At 45.2% G+C, this 21,204-nt stretch overlaps 1 protein-coding gene across 38 annotated transcripts in view; it reads right to left on the bottom strand.

The window, feature by feature from the left end:
* EPB41 (erythrocyte membrane protein band 4.1) overlaps window positions 1-21,204 on the bottom strand; it is a 94,541-nt gene that overhangs the window by 28,110 nt on the left and 45,227 nt on the right. For 23 of the 38 annotated variants that reach the window (XR_009933974.1, XM_062509162.1, XM_062509161.1 and 20 more), the window contains 13 exons: window positions 19,667-19,897; window positions 17,226-17,330; window positions 14,185-14,227; window positions 12,149-12,224; window positions 11,470-11,688; window positions 9,232-9,319; window positions 8,550-8,702; window positions 7,654-7,751; window positions 7,132-7,304; window positions 5,469-5,585; window positions 4,116-4,244; window positions 2,803-2,907; window positions 1,070-1,275 (listed from right to left, as the gene is read on the bottom strand). Coding sequence is in view for 37 of the 38 variants with exons in the window: in XM_062509153.1 (XP_062365137.1) it covers window positions 1,070-1,275; window positions 2,803-2,907; window positions 4,116-4,244; window positions 5,469-5,585; window positions 7,132-7,304; window positions 7,654-7,751; window positions 8,550-8,702; window positions 9,232-9,319; window positions 11,470-11,688; window positions 12,149-12,224; window positions 14,185-14,227; window positions 17,226-17,330; window positions 19,667-19,897 (1,743 nt within the window). In the remaining variant the exon portion in view is untranslated. Of the gene's footprint in view, window positions 1-1,069; window positions 1,276-2,802; window positions 2,908-4,115; window positions 4,245-5,468; window positions 5,586-7,131; window positions 7,305-7,653; window positions 7,752-8,549; window positions 8,703-9,231; window positions 9,320-9,952; window positions 10,120-10,358; window positions 10,661-11,248; window positions 11,302-11,469; window positions 11,689-12,148; window positions 12,225-14,184; window positions 14,228-17,225; window positions 17,331-19,666; window positions 19,898-21,204 lie in introns of those variants that run through there. The other 15 variants (XM_062509150.1, XM_062509172.1, XM_062509163.1 and 12 more) reach the window with 6 other exon arrangements.

The following is a 21,204-nucleotide window of genomic DNA, read 5'->3' as shown; positions in this document are numbered from 1 at the left end:
AATGTTTAAGCATTTAGGAAAAAAACCTGTAATAAGTAAGCTGGGATAAGTAAAATTTCCTCATTCTCAGTGTAACATGAGGGAGGGGGAGCAGCTGGGCAGGAACAGCAGGATCTCTGTGCTCTGATTCCCACCCCACAGTGCCAGCCTGAACTTTCCTTCAGCAGTTTCATTTAAAAATTACTGTTCACGCAGTCCATGAAATTTTTTTAAGTATCTGCCCATCCTTCACCTCCCTCTTCAAACCTTAATTAATAGGAAACTTCCCTGGAGATGCTCACACGAGACCCACTGCATGATATGTTTACATTTATGTGGCTTCAGCAATGCTGAAACAGCTAAATTTTGGAATAATGTGAAAACTGTGTCTCAAGAAGCAAATACTTCTGCTGCACCACTGCAAGGTTTCAGTAAGTCAGTAAGATCTGCTGAATATTAAGGACACTGTAATATCAACAATAATTTTGCACATTATTTTGACTTATTAGAACGGCACATACCTATCAACCACAGCAGAGAACTCAGACATTTGTAGGAAGATCAAATAAAGTACTGAATTTAAACAAGAAACTCCCTAAGTCTCACAAGTGCCATTTTCAGCTGAAGTTTTAGTCCAGTTTGCAGCACTGCATTGCCAGCTCTCCCAGCAAAAGCCTATCAAGGTGAAAAGCATTCCGGCGCTGGGCTGCACACCAGATGCATTATCACTGATTTCACTGGAATTCCCTCCTGCTGTCATACCAGGAATCCGGGGGCACAGCCTGGCCACGTGTGAGCTCTGAACTCTAGTTCCATGATCACGTGCAGCTCTTACCAGTGTTTTTAACCATCTATCAGCAGGCTGCACTTGCTTTGACTACAACCAGCAGAATCCACATGCCCTGGAGCTCCTTCTTCCACCTGGAATGTCAGGGCTAGGATTTCCCTGGCACCCAAACCCCTGTGCTGCTCCCACCTGCCACTGGGGAGAAGGCTAAACCTCTCATCTCCCAGGAGAGAGCTGCTTTGGAGTGACTTCTTGAGCAGTGCTCCAGCCCAGCTCCTCCCCAGAGACTCTGCTCTGACCTACCCTTGAGGCATCCACTGGCTCCTTGTGTTTCTCTGGTGGAAATTCTTCACATCTCATATCAGATTTCGCTGTTTCCTTCCCTACTTTAGATGTGGCCACATCCTTGACATCGGACTTAGCTGGGGCTGGCTCTGCAGCATGGCTCTGAGCGATGGCTGGGGCTGAGGTGGGCCGGGGACTCCGCTCTGGGGTTATCACAGCCACTGCTGAGGATGAGGGACAGACAAGGACAAGGTTCAGAGCAGGTAACTTTTCAAAGGACTAGGCAAAGTCTTTCCAACAGTGCTGTCATTTAAAAAGAAAGGGAGAAGGAAGATGAAAGAAAAGGGAAAAGAAATGAAGATGCTGAGCAAAGCAGCTTGTGCATTTAGTATGGGAGAGTTGAGATTATTTTCCTTATGGTTTAAAATAAAATCAAATAAAACCCACACCAGATGGTTTACAAAAAGCAAGCTTGCACTCTGCAGAGAAGCCACACCAGAAAGGCAAATCTATTTTTGATATTGTGCCATGGATTTCTGGGTCCTTCACACACAACTGACACAGACTCCACTACAGCGCAACTAGAAAAGACACATCTTGAGGAGTTCTGTACTCATGGGCATCTCCTCAAGCAGAAACAGATGGTTTCTGGAAGAGAAACACAGGCTTTCCGCCACCCCCTCTCCCCTGCACCCCCACCCCCACCCCCACCCCCCCCGTAAAAAAATAAAATCAACAAGCATTGCTCTAGAAAACTTCTAAGCAACTTGTTGGTGGGTTTCAAGGCAGGCTGGGGCTGCATGTCTGAGCTGGGTATCTTCAAGGCAGCACAGTGGGAAGATACCCAGCACCTCCAGACCAGTGACAGTGGAGAAATGAACAGCATGCTGCCAAAACTCATCTTTTCAGAGGATGACAGTCATAAATACAAGCACTAGGTCCACACAAAATCAACTGCCTACTCCTTTCCTTCATCTCCTGATTTACCTGACCCCAGTTGCCTGGGTAGTCGCCTGACCCCAAGGAAATATTCAAGCCAAAGCTGTGCGACAGAGCAAGCCCAAATGATTTTCCTGTGTGTACCTAGGGATACAATAAGCTGATACTGGTTTTTAGGGATGTTTCACTAAAAAGACAGCCTGTCACATGAAAGAATATCTTTGATGTGATCTCACATCCCCAGAATCGCAGTTTGCAGCAGGATCATACTGTGTATCCTATTCCAGCCAACATGAGGTCACTCATGTCCAGCCAGTCACTCATAGAAAAGCTGCTGTAAAAACAGAAATTGCAATTTCAAGCAACTCCTTAGTAAGAATTCCTGTTGTACTGAAAAGGTAACAACATCTCATCTGTGTCTTAATAAAACATAGAGGAAAATAAGGCATCCATGTGGCCGAAAACATACAATGTTGAGGCAAAAAGAAGAATTGTTTTCAATTTCTGAATTTCCAGAGATTGGAATTGCACTTTCAAGACAAACTCCTGGACACCACATCCTGTTGTAAACAACCTTAAAACCCACCCCACCACTGCCAGCTCTACTCTCTCCCTGCTCCTCAGCACAGCAGTCCATTTCTGTGACCCAGACACTGTGTTATCCTCCTTGAAGGACAACCGGCGCTGTGTCCCAGTGTATTCATGTCACAGAAGCAGTGACAGCCACCGGGAAGTTTGTACAGAGGTGAGATGGCAGGGATGGCCGGGATGAGGAGGATGCTGGGAGTGCAAAGCTGTCGTTGCGGTGGTACCTGACTCCTTCGGACACGGCTCTAGTTCTCTCACCACCATCATTTTCTCTTCTTCCTCCTCCTCTTCAATTGGGCTTATCTCAATACTGCCAAGATCACGTTTAGCTAAAAAAGGATGTGGTAAAATGCCACCTTAAAGAGGAAGCAGCAAGGAAATACTGCCACCAGTAAATCCATAGGGCCATCTCTCTTGCTGCTCTCCCAGAGCATCAAGACATGCAGGAAAAATGGCAGTAGACACCAAGCTTCTCCTGTGCCATCCAGCAATGAGTTCTGGGCTGCTAGAACTGCATTTTAGTTACATTTTCCTGATTAACTGCCTTTGGCTATTTTTACACATGATTTAAACACAATAAAAAGCACTGAGATATAAAACATAGATTGGAACTGGATGATTTTTAATGTCCCTTCCAAACCAAACCATTCCAGAATTCTATGACTGATCACGATCACCATGGCCATCACCTCACCAACAGTCTCTACTGGGAGCAGAAAAGCCAGGATGAGGAAAAGTGCAGGAGGTGGATAAGAAGGGGCAGCTACAGCAGGAAAGCCCTGGATGTGATCGGGTCTGACACCAGCTGATGTCCAATCTGCTGCCATACATCCCACGGAATACAGAATCAAAGAATGTGCTGAACTGGAAGAGACCCACAGGGATCATCGAGTCCAGTTCCTGGTGCTGCACAGGGCACCCCAGCAATTCCACCCAGTGCCTGAAAGCATTGTCCAAATGTTCCTGGAGCTCTGGCAGCCTTGGAGCCATGGCTGTCTTCCAGCTGTTTACATACCAACCAAGGAAACATGAGATGTTCCCAGTTGCCTCCCTCTACAGCTTTAATCTCCTCTTCCTGCAACAAATAATCCACTCTACTTTTAATTATGATTAATATGAATCTATCTGCAGCAGTGATGCTGCTGTGACATCATTCCCCAACCAGGCAAGCAGAAGCTCCCTAGTGAAGAAATAAAGTGGAATATAGGTGACCTCCAGCAGTCCCAGACCTCGTAACCTGATTTCCAGGCACTGCACACTCCTACAGCTCAGGGGAACAAACCTCACAAGAAGGGACAGTATGGGAGGAGCTTTAAGAGGCCACTGCACACTCATTTCCACACACAGCCAGGGCATGGCACCCCCTCACTGCACCCAGAGCACACCTGAAAAGCAGCACACAGCAAAGCCAGGGTGATTTTTAGTGCTAACGAAGATCACCACAACCAGTGTAACCTCTGTCCTACAGCACTGCATCACTTCACCCCAGCAGCAACAGCACAGGAGCCGCTACCACCAAACATCACTGCAGCTGTACCTGACCATGGCTGCACCAGCTTCGCTGACTGTGGCTTGGCAACAGGAACCTTAACCACCTCTACCTTCTCTTCCTCCTCTTCCTCCTCTGCAATGGGTTTCATTTCAAAAGTTTCAAGAGTGTGTTTGGCTAGAAAGAGGTTTGCAGGTGTTAATGAGGGTTGGGGACCCACAAAGACACACAATGGTCACCACAGCAAGGATTGAGGAGATCCTTCTCAGTAGCTGGGAACAGCAAGGAGGTTTGCAGGCAGCTCAATAGTAATTTTCCACCATGGAACTGTGTGTCAGTCCTTCTAGTGCTGTCAGTCCCAACAGTGTATTGGATGAGAGGAGAAAAGAACACAAAAATAAGCTTTATGGGTTCCTTGCCCAGGAAAGGAGATGTGGGACACATGAACAGCTCTTGAGCAAGGAACTAGGCAGGGCTCTGCCTGCAGAGTCTGGAAGGAGGCAGGTGCTGGCTGGCAAAACCCAAGAAAAACATATCCAGACAAAAACCTATCTAAAACCTAGCAGATTTAATTAAATGGACTTTGAGTGATCAACTTCAAATCTACCCTGGTGTCTGACATTCCCCACCTTCTGCTTTTACAGCACTGGGCTCTCCCCACCAGGAGATGCTGATTAGTGAGGATTCAAGGAATGCCCATGGAGGGGAAGTTTGCCACACTTCATGAAAACTTGATCTAGATACTAGGAAAGCAGTAATGCAGTCAAAAGTACACTGTAAAAATTCTGGGTGGGAGGAGGGTACCCAAAGCATTTGCATGTAAATTATCTCCAGCCCTAACACACCACAGGTGGTCACTATCCTAGTGATGAAGACTGCAAATATTTGCAACACTGCTGCTGTGATACATTTACTAATATTAAAATGTGCTGTTGTACCTACACACCTCTTAAGGACTTTCATATTTATTAATAGTACCTATCCTAAGAGAAATAAAAGCTCCACACAGTAAAATTTTCTCAAACACTAATAAAAAAGCAACCCAAGATGGCAAGGAGCTCCTGGGATGAAGAATTTCAGAAGCTTCATGAGAAGTTTTAAGATCAAACTTTAAAGTTTTCAAATCCACATATACAAAACTACGGTTAAACAAGAGCACAGCCAGCACATCTAATCTTTTCCCCACCTCCCCATAAGAATTGCAGTCTAATGAGATGCAAGGTGAAAATTTAAGGAGTCTCCCAGAGCTGGGCCGTGTCTCCTCTCACTGAGAAATTCTTCTTGCAAAGAAGTGAAAAGAGAAAGCCACCAGATTTGGTGAAAATTGGAAATTGTCAGGAACAAATATGTAGAGGATAGGAAAGGCACTGCATAGAGTTTTAGCCACCACCACAGCTATACCTGGCTTCTCTCGTATCTGATCCGCAGGTTTTGGTTCAGGAACCTCAACCACCACCACCTCCTTCTGCTTCTCTTCCTCTACGGTTCTGAACTCAACCTTTTGAGTTGCACGTTTAGCTGAAGAAACGGGGCACACGTTAACAACCGCCCTCATGGCAAAGGCGCAGACCTCAATGGGGCAGGAGTGTCACGTTCCCAGGCTGCTCTCTTCCAAGCTCTGACATCCAAGTGTAGCAATGCAGCTGCAATTTCTCTATCATCTGGGGTCATATTATGGTCAATGGGCAACCAGCAGCTCTGGCCCTCTCACTGCTGTGCACCATGCCTGAGGAGCCTTGCATGCCTAGACTGCAGGGAAGCTGGAATTCGGCTTTGCTACCTTACGGAGCTCAAACCAGCCCTTCCCTCCAGCTCCATGACACAAAATCCAGGCTCAGGATGTCACTGAGCCCAGGAGCAGGGACAGCCCGACTGCTGCTGGCCATGGGGTGCTGGGAAGCCCTGATCCCCCAGGCTTCAGCACAAACTCAGGGCTCTAAGCAACACAGTCCCTGCTCCATCAGGTGTCCATGGTGCACAGGGATGATCCTCTTTCCCTGGATCTTAACACCCTGTGATACAGGTTATGTGGACCAAACTTAAGCACTCCCTTTTCCATGTCTCACCTCCTCTGCTGCTATTTCTTTTAAAAATCTCAGGGATAAGCCCATCTGACTGACACACCTCAACTCCAACCTGGGCATTGCTTTAAGAAACGCTGAAAAATTTTCTATTGTGGGAAAAAAGCTCCTCACGTACAACTACAGAATTTAAGAAACTATATTTAACAAAACAAACAGAATGGCTTAATTCTTGATTTTTCTAAAGGAAAATGCTTTTGAGATAAAATTATTTTCTTCACAAGCAGAAGTTTGCCGTAAGCCTTCAGCACCCACCTACATTCTTGTCATCAAGGCAGTTCTGCTGGGACCACCCTTGGTTTGCATTTTTGTATTGGGTCTGGCTGAGATGGAGTTCATTTACCCCTAACAGCCCTCACAGTGCTGTGATATTGAGATAAGGATGAAAACTGGGAGAGGTAATGGGCAAAAGTACTGAGCAGTGTTAGAGAACAGAATGATCACGGGGAATTCTTGTAATTGTGGTGAAGGCAAAAGGAGTGGATTAGGTATAAATCGCCCACTTTTGTTCTGTGTTGTAATGATGCTGTTTTGGTTTTTGTAGAGGGAATTTTTGGTTTGGCTGGGGGGTTTTGTTGATGTGAATGAAGGTTGTGTGATGAATATAAATTTTCTGAGTTGAAAGGGACCAACAAGGATCACTGAGTCCAACTCAGGATCAGAGAATCACAGAACACTCTGAGTTGAAAGAGATCCATGAGGATCATAGACTCCAACTCTTACGTGAATACCCTATATGGGCTATCATAACCCATCCCCATGATGTTATCAACACCCTGCTCTAACCAACTGAGCACCCATTCAGTCTCACTACAGGCACATAATTCCCAAACATGTAAGGGGCAGGAACAAGGTCTTGTACTACAGTGACAAGTTACACCTGTGTTTTTGTACAGCAGGGAATCCACGTGCTCCTTAAGGAGTACTTCTGCATCCTGGTGATTCCAGAAGGGAGAAAGAAGACGCAGCAGGGACTGACTCACCTCCATCGAGGCTCCTGGATGCTCTCTTGCTGGCCGTGCGCTCGAACTGGGGTGCGGGCCGGTCAATCAGGGCACTCGCCTGCCGCGTCTGTGCCTGCGTCCGGCCACTGTAGCGGAACTTGGAGCCCAGCGCCAGGAACCTGCTCTTCGGGATGGCCTCGGTGGAAGTCAGCCTGAAAGACACGCACACGTTTAAAAATCACACCTCCAGAGCCAGGAAGGGGCATGCAAAGGGCAATTAAAACAGAAATTGAAGGAGTCTCTTGGATCCGCTTGGCCAAGGAAATGCACAAACTAATGATGTCTCACATCTACATGACCCAAAGATCTCTGTCTTGTGAGTATTACAAAGCAGAACTTGCTTAAAAACTTACTGTAAAATAAACAACTACAGTCCCTGAAACTGTATCTCTCCCATTTTTCTAAAATGCTAAGGAACAATGTTCATTTTCAATAGTTAAATTCAAGCACTAAGTTACTCAAGCACTAAGTTAGGCTGAGGCTACTGTTCAGAAAACCCACCTGAAGAAGGTATGATGTTCAACACATACTTTCCACAGCTTCTTTGCTGCCCGGTAACTTGGTAGCTTGAAACCAATTGTACTTTCATACTGTTCTTGCTGTGGAAAACGTAAGTTATTTAAGTATAGCAGGAAATAAATGTGGCAGCAGCCCAGTCCCCAGCCCACCACCTTGGTCTGCTGTGGCACGAACTGCTGAACTTGCCCCACAAAGTGCAGCAGAACCTCAGGTCAGAGGAAAGAGAGAGTTTGGCCACTAGCTGGGCATCCCTCAGGATGCACTGGGACTTGCAGAGCAACACTGTGGGTTTTAAAGCCAGTCAGATCATTCATCCCTCCCCTCATACTGCCCAGCTGTGGGTTGAGGTCAAACACTGACCTCCCTGCAAGCCTGGGTCATGGCAGTGAAAGCAGAAGGAGGAAGAAGACGAAAGAAGTGGATCCCCATTGTAGCCTCTCTCCCTGATGAAACCAGGCTGCTGCAGAGATTTCCCCATTCATGAGAGGCAGCACCAATGCATCCATTCCCTGCTTCCTCCACTTAGGTGAAACACTAATTCTAATTTTTAATTGTCTTCTTCAAATAAAAGCAAGACAAAGAGCCGTTGTCTTGCCCGGCTTCCAAAAAATGAGTTAGTGTTGCCTCAATTTCATCTGCAAACCTCCCACACCTTTCCCTGGATGCTGGGAATACCCAGTGATGCCAGGAGGTGGTGCTGGATGACACGCTGCTAGACTGGCACCAGCTGGCTTGGAGCTTTAGGTGGGATCAGACACCACGATGTCAAAAATGCTCGGGCAGAGAAGAGCCTGACCCTGCCCCGTTGCAGGGACACACACACCGTGACGATCCCAATCAAACAGAGGATGACAGGAGCCCACAGCAGCCAGCCATACCTCCCCTGGCCGAATCTTTATGAAAAAGCTGCTGCGTTTGTAGGAAATCTTCAGGACTTTGGGCCACGGGAAGCGGTTGATTCTCAGCTTATCTTTGTAAACAAGAAGGCCACTGGAACAGACTCCCAGGGTGATATCCACGCCTTCCAAGTCCTGGGAACGCAGACGAGGATTTTAGCAGTGTCAGGTTTATGAGTTTCATGTCAACAGCTGCCTTCCAAATTATCCCTCTGGTCTTCCCAGAAATTCATCTCCCACCACCCAGACTCTAGCTCCCAGCTCCCTGGCCACCCTTCCTTTTCTTTCACACTTTTCCTGACAACCTCCTTCCTCTTGCTGCTCTCTGCTGCTCTGCTAGCTGCCCAAAGGGCTCATCAAGAGCCCCTCCTGCGTTTCCTGGAGCACAGAGACTCATGTGGCAGGGAATACATACTGTATTTTAAGTTACTCAAAGCAAGGACCTTTCTATACTTTGGAAAGTTTCCTGTGACATATAAATAATAAGCAACCACAAAGAATCACTTCTCTTTCAGGAATGCCTGAGGCATTCCTGTTCTATGTCTGTATTTCCACACCTTCTCTCTCTCCAAAGGAGCTTCCCAAAACAGGTAAACTTACTCTACAAGGGAAGGATAATCAAATTACAGAATCCACAGATAGGTGCACACACGCTGGCTCTCACCTTGGCTTGGTGAAGGTCGACTCCATACATGGAAAGCTTTTTTGCATTCTCAAGAAATTCCAGGTCTGCTTGGGCTGGAGTCATGGATCTGCAGAAAAAGAAAGGACTTGGTATTCTCAAAACTGTTGCTTTTAAGAGGAGACAGATGAGACTTCATGAAATACATTAGATTTTCTTTTGCTTTCAATAAAAAAAAAAAATCTGTGCCCAGATGATGAATTATGAAATCACTCTGACTGCCCAAATTCATGCTTTGAGACATCCCAAAAACATTGTTGCACTTTATTCCTGTGAAGCTGTGCAGGCACTAGAGAAGGAAGTGAGAAAGAGCAGTGAGGGCACAAAACTTCATTCAGCAGAAGAAACCCAACTGAGCAAAGTCCTGTCCCCCACAGACTTGCTGCCTCCAGACCTCCCCAAACCCAGCTATTGTTCTCCAACCAAACACAGGGACAGCTGAAACCACTCAGCAGAGATTTCAACCAGGGGAGCAGATGAATGAGGGGTTTTCTAGGAACAGATGGTGCCCTGTCTGCAGGAGGGGCAAAATTTAACAAAGACATCCTGGTAATGGAGGCCATTATCAACATTATCAAAGTGTCCCTGTTAATAGTTTCTGGAGTATGAAGTACATTAACAGCTCTGCTGGGAGAGGATTCAGCTGCATATATTTAATTTTCTACCCTCCTTTGATGTCTTCCTTTACCAAGTGATTACATACATCTTGTAGGTGATGTAAATAGAGGTTTGAGTGGTGGGAGACAGGGCAAAGTCCACCCGAAGGACAATCTTGTAGGAAAGTCCCAGGAGCAGTCACCATTTTGATATGTGCCTTGTGCTTTGCAAATACAGCAGCAAGAGCTGGAGCATGGTTTAGCAGAGATTTCCCTGGAAATGTCCAAAGAACACATGGCTGTTACTTGGGGACATAGCTTAGTGGTGGGACTGGCAGTGCTATGTTAATGATCTTCAAGGTCTTTTACAACCTAAACAATTCCATGATTTTGTGATTCCCACTGAAAACCATCTCAAGTTTAATGCTCACAGAATACAGACCAGAAATTAAATGGGGATGCTTTGTTTTCTCCTGCACATGCAGACAGATGAAATATAACTACATCTTATACCTTGAAGTCTCCTTCTGATGAAGCCATGAATAATTCAGCACTGTGATCCAGCACTTCTAGCACAGTGAATGGCCTCTGACTCCAAGTCATGAAGCTTGTCAGAGGCCCAGTACTTATTTTCGCTCATTTCCTCTCCTCTCAGTGTAAATGGAGGGGAATCAATTTAAAATATTGATTTGCAGGCTTGAATGAGGTGTTGAGTGGTCATAGCCAGGGCCCACATCCACCCTTCCCAGCGTGCTCCAGTTTTTTGTTCTCATCTGCCTGTGATAAAGTCTTGTCTTTGCTCCATCTTTTCCTTTCTAGGAAGATACACCCAGAAAAAGATGAGGAAGAGGTTTAGTTACTGTCACCCTTGAATCTGATACAAGGGAGACTCCCAGGAGCTGTTTAACCCTACTGAACCAGACACACCTGCCCAGGTCATGGCTGCACTAGGAAACATTTAACTCCAGGTTTGTAATTCCTGTATCACCTGGAATGCTTCCACATTATGAAATTAATATTACTCACTACATGTGGTAGAAGAATACCACAAACAGGCTGCAGGCTACAGTGTGTAAACAGAGAGACTAGATCAAACTACAATCCAAAATTACATAAATCCCAAAGAAATACATTTTAAAAAGGCAAAGGGCAAGGGTTAAACAAGTAAATTTTGCATCTGCACATGAACTAAACCCCACTTTCATGGTTATTCTGTGGGGGTAAAAAAGCACTTGGTAACAAATAACTGCAAGATTTCACAACTGCTTTCTAAAAATGTAGTTTCTTCTTCATTCAGGAAAAAAGAATTCCTGCTCCTAGAAAGATTTTGTCCTAATTTGTTAAAGGTTAATGTTCACAGAATCACCACAAAATCACAGAATGGCCTGGATATTGGAAGAGACCTCAAAGATCATCTTGCTCCACCCTCTGCCATGGGCACGGACACCTTCCACTATCCCAGGTTGCTTCAAGCCCCATCCATCTTGGCCTTGAACACTTCCAGGGTTGGGACATCCACAGGTTTTCTGATCTCACAGAGGTGAGGAAAACACCAGAAAATCCCATTATTTCCCTTATTTCATGTTGCTGTGCACGAACAAGTCCTCCGGCGGCCACACCTTACCTATATGTTTTATGAAGTTCCACAACCTTTTCTTCAAGCTCTTTTGTCTGATTTGGGGCCAGTTTGAACTCACTGATGTAATCTGGGCCATGGAGATCAGGATCATAGTCTCCCAACTCTGACTGGACTGTGTAGGAACCCAGCAGAGCCAAGGTGGCAAAGGAGCAGGGCAGCCGCCCTGTAAGAATGTCCTGTCTAAGCTGCAGACACAGGTAATACCTGGGGGCAGAAAGGAAAATACTATTCAGAGAACAAAGAGAAATGCACTAACTTGAGGATCAGAGTCTCTTTTATTTATGCCACTGATGAACACATGACAATGCTTGTTTCCAATTTTTATTTATTCCCAAGGTAAACAGCTTGGAGGACTGGGGGATTCAAGGTCACCTCCACACTGCAAAGGGAATAAAAGACAATATTGCCAGAAAATCTGGGCTTTAGGTAAGAATTTACTTTTCTGTACAAACAGACACATAGCAGAGTTATAAATGACACTGCTTTACACATGGCCTCCAGTGGAGAGTGGGGGTATCCTCACATCCACCATAAGCAAGCCAAACCCCCTCCAAAAGGTGAAGGCATCTCAGCTCCTTGCTGAAGGAGGGAAAAACACCCAAATATGAAACATTTCTATTCCATATTCAGGAGACCTTGGCAGTAGGATTCCTGGGTAACTCACCTGGTGATGTCCTCTGTAAGCTGGGCAGGATCTGGTGGATAAAACTTGACATTGAAGGTAAAATCCCAGGGGCCTCCTGCAATGACAAGGGAGAGCTTGAGAAAAATCAACACACTGGTATAGCTTTGTGACCGTCAGTTGATATAAAAAAAGCTGGGAATATCCAATCTGATCTTCAGAATTTAGCAGATGCAACACTGATTTGATACTGCTTGCTCTCACAGCTGGCTGCAGCTTAACACCTGTGTAAGTGTAAGATGTGATTTCATTTACAGGTAAGAAAAGCAGGAATAAAAAAACCAAGGCAGGGAAAATCACCAGGATTAACCACAACTTGTGGCAAAAATTAAATTCATTGCTAAGAAGCTCAATGACTGATGTGGTTTTTTTTTTCATTGACTGAAAAGGGATTCATGAAGACAGGTGAGGTATAGGCTATAAATTAATGAATTAGGATTGGTCTACTGCTTAACCCACATCTCAAAGTTCAAAGAGGGCTGTGCTAAGTCACTCCTCAGCCTAATACACCAGGATCAGGTGGTCAGACACAGCTTAAACTTAGCTCAACACCAGCATCAACCTCTGGATGAAGACAGAAAGTGCCAGGATAGGAAGAGCTTTTCAAGTCCCGACCTAATTGCTTCAATACAGCTTGTTGCAAACCTTGTATAGCACCATTACAGATATTAACTGAGCCAGAATCCACATAATCACACACAGAATTGGCATTTTATGTGGTATGGACAGCCCAGATGACACAGCTGAAGAGGTAACTCTCTCTTTTCCTTGAAAATAATCCCATTTTCCAGTAGAAGGTAGTCCTGACTGAGTGATTTTCATGGTTATATCTCCCCCTGCTGTGCCCTTTAACACTAGTTCAAAATAAGATTTATTCCAGAAAGAGATCTACCACCCCAGCACCTCACTTGCTCAGAGGTTTATCCCAATCTCACACAGGGAACAGGGGGAATGGAGCATTCCTTGATTTACTTCTTATGCAACGCCATAACTGGGACTAAACACAAGGCATGTTGCTTTCATCACACACAGTTCAAAACAAGTATTTCCAAGGTGACAATGAAGGGAGCAGAGGTTATATAAACCATCACACACTGGTGTCCACACATTCATGTGTACATGCAAAACACCTTCACTTCAAGTAAAATCAAGTAATTTGCCATTTAACCCATTCCCAGGGGACCAGATTTCACAGCAGGCTGCAGTTCATTACACTCATTATGTAAATTTTATGGATGGAGCAGCTCCTGCCCTTCATGCAGGAGTAACATGCACCCTGTTACTGATTCCAAGAGAAGCTGGAAAGACCAAGAGCTTTCCCTACTCCACAGCCTTGTGTTTCCCCCTAATCTGAATTTAATGACACTCTTTGTCCTGGGCCTCCCACCAACAGTATCTGAAAAACAGTATTTTCCTTCCCAAAACTTCCAAAGCAGTCAGACTTGCTCCCAAGAGAAAACAAAAGCCTCTAAAACATATTTAATTTTGACACTGCCTTCATCTGGAAGTAATTCAGTGCTAGCACACCTTAAAACACAACTTGAGAGAGAATCTGGTAGTTGAGCTGGTATTTCTCAAGCCATTTATCATTCCAGTGCCCCTATTTGGACCCCAAAACAGCCTCAGGGTCCATGAAACCTTGTTCCACCATAAAACTCTGCTTGGGATCTCCCAAACTCCTTTGGGATTACAACTCAATTGGGTTCCCATTGACAGCCATTTTCCCATCCTCCAGCAAGGAGCACATTCCCATTTCAGCACTGCACCAACAGTGTGGCTTTGCTTCAGGCAAACACACCCCAAGCTGTCTTACCAAGGAAATGACATGCCTTCCTAAATCTAGAGCATACCTAAGTCCTTAAGGACAAAAAGGATGCACAGACTGCTTGAACTTGTGGTGATCCCTGCCAGCCACCCTCACTTGACCTCTCCCCATCCCTGGGCCCCCTGGATGGCTCACCAAAGCCATACTGGGAGAAACCACACCCCTACACACATGATAAATTCAATCTACTTACCGTGAACCTGCTTTTTTATTTCTTTGGCAGGATCCAGCCATGTCTGTAAGAGGATAAAAACGTTAACAGTTTACCAGACATTTCAGAAACACCACAGAAAGGTGAAAATTGCTAAAAATATAGGAAAAGAAAAAAAGGACAATATTTGACACAAAGGCAGTCATGGAAACTGGAGAGGTGGTGCATTTTTCACTACTTTTACTCCAGGCTGTGGTCTCAGTGGGTGTATTTCCAGCCATTTACGTACCAGGGACTCATAAGGGAGGCAGGAGTAACAAGAGGAGAAAAAATAAAAGCAAATTATTAGGGTGGCAAGAACAGAGCAACAGCTCTCAGGTATGGCCACAGCTACCACTTGTACAACACCTTTTTTATTCTCCAGAACTTTTAATAATAAGTAAATAGGATGGATACATTAAATCTAAGCACCCTCTCTTCTTACTTACCCTATTCAGATCAAAGATCACCAAGACTTCCTATTATTAGCTAAAATAATAGGTTTTCAATAACCTAATTGCTGAAATACGAGTAAAAACACCCAATTCCTGTGTAAGGCTGGAATTTTTTACAGGAGTGTGACATAAAATTAATTTCTCTTAACTATGACTCAAGTTTCTAGTAATTATCTCTGCTACAAATTTAGAAATATATTTTTTTTTCCCCTCCTCTGTAATTTGGGGTTTTGTGGGATGGCGATGCAATTTAAGCCTCAAAACACAATTCCTGCGTTTTCCATGGTCTGAGCCTTTCCCTTTGCATGGCTCAGGGCCTGTCCTGCTGCAGGCACTGGCACTGGGCTACAAACCCTCCTGGAGAGGTTACATTTAACCACCTCTCCATTTTCACCAGCTCTGAATAGGATTTGGATGTCCAGGTCTCCTGAGGTGAAGGAATTAACTCATTGAATCCCTCAAGCTAATCTCTCCTGACCAGAAGGACACATAACTTCACAGCAGGGAGACAGCAATACTTACATTTAATCTCCTCTTTTTATATACCTACTCCTCTAACATATAAAAGTGGGCATACAGAATCCATTTGAAAGGAAAATTTGCTGCCTTTTTAGGGCCACAGCTCCACGGCTGAGCTGGTGCCACAACTGCTCGTTACTGGGTGAGCCCAGGGTGCAGTCATGCATCTCACCCTGCCTGATCCAGCAGACAATGATGGGAACAGCAATTAACAGCACTTTTATCCCACTAGGTCATGAATCAGTGGGAAACAATCCTCCCTTTCAGGGCAATGAGCTCCTTGCTGCTCCATAGTGCCCAGCTGCTCCAGCCACTGTCACAACCTCCTAATCCCACTGTCACCCTCTTCTGTGTCCATGTGGGTAATTACCGGTCCTTAGAAAGTTCATTCCCTAAATATCAAGGTGGGAAAATCGCACATACAACCTTTCCCTATCCAGGTATACACACATGTATCTTCACCTGCCCCACACAGCAGCAGGTGAGGCACAGGAGCTCATACTTGGGTCCTATTAATACCATTTTACCTGTGAATCAGTAACTCTGGAGATGTCTTGTTTGAAGTTTACAGCAGGAGAGAGATGAAGCTTGAGATTTTGAAGTTCAATGAAACATAACCAGAAAGATTTTTAAAAACAAAACAAAACAAAAAAAAGGTGTTTTCATCCATCAGAGCAAACCAAAACAGCTTGTTCCACACTGGAGCTGAACAATACATGGACAGTGGCCTCACCTGCCCCAGCTTCCTGCTCTAGGACACAGATCTGACAAAACAATCTGTTTTCAGTCCCTACAGTTAAAAAGCTGCACAACCTCTCAGCCCTTGTTGGCTTAGGGGAGAAGATTCTTCTGCTTCCAGAAGAATCAACACCAAAAGCCTGGACACAAGAAGAGCAAGTCCGAGGGTCTGGGAGACCACAGAATCATTTAGGAAAAGCTCCCTAAGATCATCAAGTCAAATCACTACTCCAGCACTGCCAAGGCTAGCACTATGCAGTGTCTGCAAGTGCCACATCTATATGTTTTTTGATCATTTCCAGGGACAGTGATTCTACCACTTCCTTGGGTAGTCTGTGCCAAGGGCTTGACAACCCGTTCCAGGAAGGAATTTTTCCTAATACCCAAATGCAGCAGTGAGCTACCCACAGCACATGCAGAAGCAGCAGAGCCACTCCAGCTACACTCTTTTTGCTCTTAACTGGATCCTAAAGTAAACCTACCCCTCCCTCTGCAAGAACAAACTTTGATAAAAAATACCCATGTTACATACATGGAAAGACATTTCACACCCCAAGAGAACTGGAAGACACCAGAGACTGTAAAACAAAGTAGGAGTTCTGCCTGCCTCAAACAGTATTATTTTTGGTTATTTTACCTGTGTATACAACAATATAAAGTATTTAATGTCAGACATCTGTCAGTCAGTAACCTGGCCACAATAACTTGGGATTGCTGCAGGAGAAGCAGAGGAGGAGTCAGAATATGGATCGACATAACTGGCCTAAAGGACATAGAATTGGGCCCTTCATTTCAATTATCTCACTTTTGGCTATATGAAATAGACCTTGAGTAATTGTTGAGTTAAAGAATAACCAAGGTTCTAAAAGATAAGACACTGCTTGAGTCAAATCAAACAAAGGCCTTAAATTGAAACCATGAGTAGGAGCTTTGGTATAGAGTCACATCTGCCCTTCTGCAGGGCAAAGGCTCAACTCCAAATGCTCTGGATGGCTCCAACCAAACCTTCCTAACACTGACACCAGTGCCAGCGCTGCCTGACTCCTTCAGCTTTATAACTTAATGACATAATTCTGCAGTAAACTAATAAAATTACTTTCCCCCAGGTGAAGACCCAAGTTCACTCGGATTCATTCTATGATTCACATAGCTTTTTGACTAAAATCCACACTCCTGTAATCATTTATTCACCATTTCCTCCTCTGTGATGACCCACAGTCCATATTTAGAGAGGACACCAAAACGAGTTTGAAGAGGAGCTTCTGCCCCACTTCCTGCCGTGGTGAGATGATGCAGGAAGAGATGAAACCCCCAGTGCCAGCAGCGGCTTACCCTGGATGTTGGTGTGTCCCATATGGCCAAACCAAAGTAGTCTTCTTCCAGCAGATTGAGGTGGTCACAGACTTTTTTAAGTAGATCCTGTCCCTTGGCGTGTTTCTGCAAATAGACAAAGAAATCCTGTAGGACAGGGTTGGGTTTTGCCCGTCTTTGTTCACAGGAGAGGGGAGGAAGCGAACAGGATCAAACCACACGGTGCACTAGCAGTAAGGGGAAAAAGGGTCCTGAGTAGCTCCAACTCATATCTCCTGGCTGTTTCTGAGCAAAGACTCCTTACAGGAAAGGGCACCAGACATAAAAATTCCATGGAGACAAGAACCACACTGGATCTCTCTCTTCCCACCAGCTCTACGTCTGAAAACTGCCCAAAGCTGGACTTCCCAACACAGCTCAATAGACACCAAGGATCTGTAAAGGTTTTCCCTCCCAAGGTACATCTAGAGTGCTGGTATCTCCCAGGTCCAGGCTGTCAGACGATCAGGTGTGGATCAAGATGTGAAACTGCTGCTCCAGCCTATTCACTTCAGGGGCAACCCAACTTTTCTTAGGTTCAGAAAAAAGACAGCAGCACATAACCAAAGCCCATGATTTCCATGGCCTTTCCATCACCCTGCTCTGCAGATGAAAATCAGCTTCTCCCATCTGCCTCATGCACCCAAAGCTGCTCAGCACACAGCTTCCTGCCTCCATAAATACACTTGGAGCAGTCCTATGTCCTCTTTTGTCTCCCCCATATCCTGCAGAAGTGAACTGGCCCAAGAACCAGACACCGTTTTAGTCCAAAAGCATGAAGGAAAACATCCCTGAGGCATAAAACTATGGCAACCAGAAACAGCTTATTCCATTAGAGGCTCTGCTAGAAGCAAGTGCAGTTCAGTGACGCAAAATCAGCTTCACTAATGCCCACAGCCTCCTGTCAGTCATCTCTGCATGGCAACTGCTCCAAGACCCCTGACTTGTTTTATTCTTTGGTTTTAATCCAGCCTTTCAGTGTCAGGTCCTTTGTGCACACATTGTGATGCTATAGGTAACAATGTAGATGTTAGCCAGAGTATTCCTCAAGGAATTAGCACTGATACAGGAAGGAAGAAGCTTCCAGGGCCGTCAGTCAGAAAGGATGCCCAAAAACTTTAATATTCCTTGGATAAAGGCATTTGTGCCGCTCTTTGCCTATTCTTTCCCTATTAAATCTTAATAAATCCTCAAAACACCAGAACAGAATTATACTGGCACTAAAGCTATGGATGCTTCTCAAGTTAAGAGGGATGACTGACACAGTGCCCCCCCAGTCCTCTGCAGTGCCCACCATGACACTCTGGACCTACAGAGACATTTCTCATGTCCTGCTCAAGTCAGGACCCCCCCCATGGCTCTCCCTCCAACAGTGTCCATGATGGTATCCAAAGGCACTGCTGCAGCAAACCAAGGCACAAAGCTACAGCCAGCTGTCACTGGGATTTGGGGAAGAGGCTCCTTGGGGCTGCACAGAGTCTTCCTGGCCAAAGGGAAGGTGATGGGGGCAGTGATGCTTTGAGCTGATCCCGGGCAGTACCAGCAGCTCCATCATTACACAAACACTCAGCACTGACCTACTTGCCCAGGATCACCCAAGGTGACTGTTCCCACAAGGAGCCCTGTGCCCAGATACCCTCTCCTGGCCCATTTACCACCAGGACTGAGGGAAAACAAGCTGGTGGAAGTATGTTCCAATGGTAAGTACCAGATTATTAATATTCTGGACAAGTACTTCGATATTGAAATAGGGATTTCTGCTCTCTTTTTATTGCCCTGACAGCACCACAGCCCTGTGAGAGAATGCACAAAATAAAGGAGAAAAAAAGCTCTCAGATGAAGGGGGTTGCAGTGCTCTAAGTCAATATAATTTTAAATTGTTTACTGGAAATATATTTAACTGCAGGCTAAACACAGTGTGTTTTTCTTTACATCCAAGCACCAGCAGGTAAGTTAACCAGCAGCCTGAGAGGCAAAGGTACCTTGGGACACTAGAAAAGCACAAATTATTTTATACAACCCATTTTATTCAAAGACAAGGAGGCAAAAGTTACTCAGAAAATTGCAACCTACCCCAAAAACCTAAACTCTAGCCTGGGATACAAATGAGAGACATTGTGAACAGCAAGTAATATAAAATTTGGGTTTGGGCTTTTTTTTAACTTCCCCCCACCTTTATAAAGTAAGGCACCCTGGAACTGTAGAACAATAAAAAATAAAGATTCCTAGTACCCAGAGGTTTTTACAACACACTAAATAAGTTGTTATAGCTTACAGCAAGCTTGTTCTGAAGTAAAACCTGTCATATAATTCCCTGGCAGCACATTAGGCCCCTATTAAATCATGTTTATGGTGATTTTTCAAGAGAAGCAGAAGGGAGAGGGAAGAGAGGAGAAGCAGAACCAAACCCCCAAAGTACTTACATCCACAGAACACTCAAAAATGGTGTCATCCAGCAAGACAACTTTGCAGTACATGTTTCTGTGTCTTTTCACTGTTTTTGGGGCAGCTTTCAAATCCTTGTCCGCTTTAGTCTCCAGAGACTCTGGCTTCGGCTCTGGCTTGGCACCCTCCTCCTTTGCTTCCCCTTCTTCCCTGTCCTCGAAGTCTCTTCCCTCTGGCTCCTGGTCGTCCCTCCTCTCCTCCTGAGCAGGCTGAAATCCCCAGTTTTGAGGTATCAAACAAACAAACAAACAAAGCATGGAACAAGCACTGCAGGGTTGGGATCTCCGTCAGAATTCATTATCCCACTTTAACCTGTAACCCAGGACCTGGAGCAGCAGCTGGGGTGACCAAGGGAATGGTATTAATTTTTAAAGCTCTTCCAAGTACTTTTCAAGCTTTCATTTTTGTAAAGGATGCAATAATAAAGAAGTAAGGGTTGATTAGAGAAATCAGGAACAGATTACATCATGCATTCATAGATTCATGATGTTAGTGACAGCACCTTCTGGACTGGGAAGGTTTTTTCCCTCCCAGGCAGGACTCCCAGCGCTCCCACTGCCACTCTGGCATAGCTGTTGTTCCAGTGCACTGGCACTTGGCATGGTATGGAGGAATTGTTTTAAACTGACAAGAGGCTAGATGGAATATTGGGAAGAAATCCTTCCTATGAGGGTGGGCAGGCCCTGGTACCCGGTATCCAGAGCAGCTGTGGCTGCCCCTGGATCCCTGGAAGTGTCCAAGGCCAGGTTGGATGAGGCTTGGAGCAGCCTGGGACAGTGGGAGGTGCCCCTGCTGTGGTAGGGGTGGGATGAGGTGGGCTTTAAGGTCCCTTCCAATGCAAACCACTGTGGGATCTTATGGTAGCAGTGGCTAAAAGGAGGGTCAGGGCTGAGGTTTCATGGCCATTGGAGCTGACCCAGCAGCTCTCTGCCACCAAAAAGAGAAGGCAGCCTCCACGCCACCGTTCCTTTGCCTATGGAAGCACTTTGCAAGCCAGTTTAATCCACTCAAATAGCAGAAAGAGATGCAGTTTGGGGACAGGAGAAGGAAGGAAGCTGTTTTTTTTCTTTTTTTTTTCCTCTGCCATCTCAGCAGGTTAAATGAGTTCATGGCAGGCTGTGATGATGCTGGAAGGGGCTGGATGCAGCAGGAGCACAGAGCTGCAGCAGAGAAAGAGCAAAACCTTGTCTGTTCAGCTCATCACATCTCATGAAATCACACTCAGGCACAAGTGCACAGAGGTATTTAAAAACTAAATAATGTCCACAAGCTGCTGACTTCTTTTCCAGTAGAACTGGGACAATTGGAAGCAGGGAATCAGTCAAAGCTCCTAATGCCTGTCGGTCAGCATTTATCAAACTGCAGCACCTCGCAAATGCTTACACAGCAGAAATATCTGCCGAGTGTCACAGTTCAGAAAGCCACTGACAGTAATCTAAAAAAAGAACTAAAAAAAAAAAAAAGAGAGAAAAAGACAAATGCATTGTCTAAAATGAACAACAGCCCATGAAGAAAG

Source organism: Cinclus cinclus, chromosome 26, assembly GCF_963662255.1.
Source record: "Cinclus cinclus chromosome 26, bCinCin1.1, whole genome shotgun sequence".
NCBI classification, from domain to species: Eukaryota; Metazoa; Chordata; class Aves; order Passeriformes; family Cinclidae; genus Cinclus; species Cinclus cinclus.
Note: the sequence above shows the minus strand (reverse complement) of the source record. Positions and strands in the feature narration are given on the sequence as shown.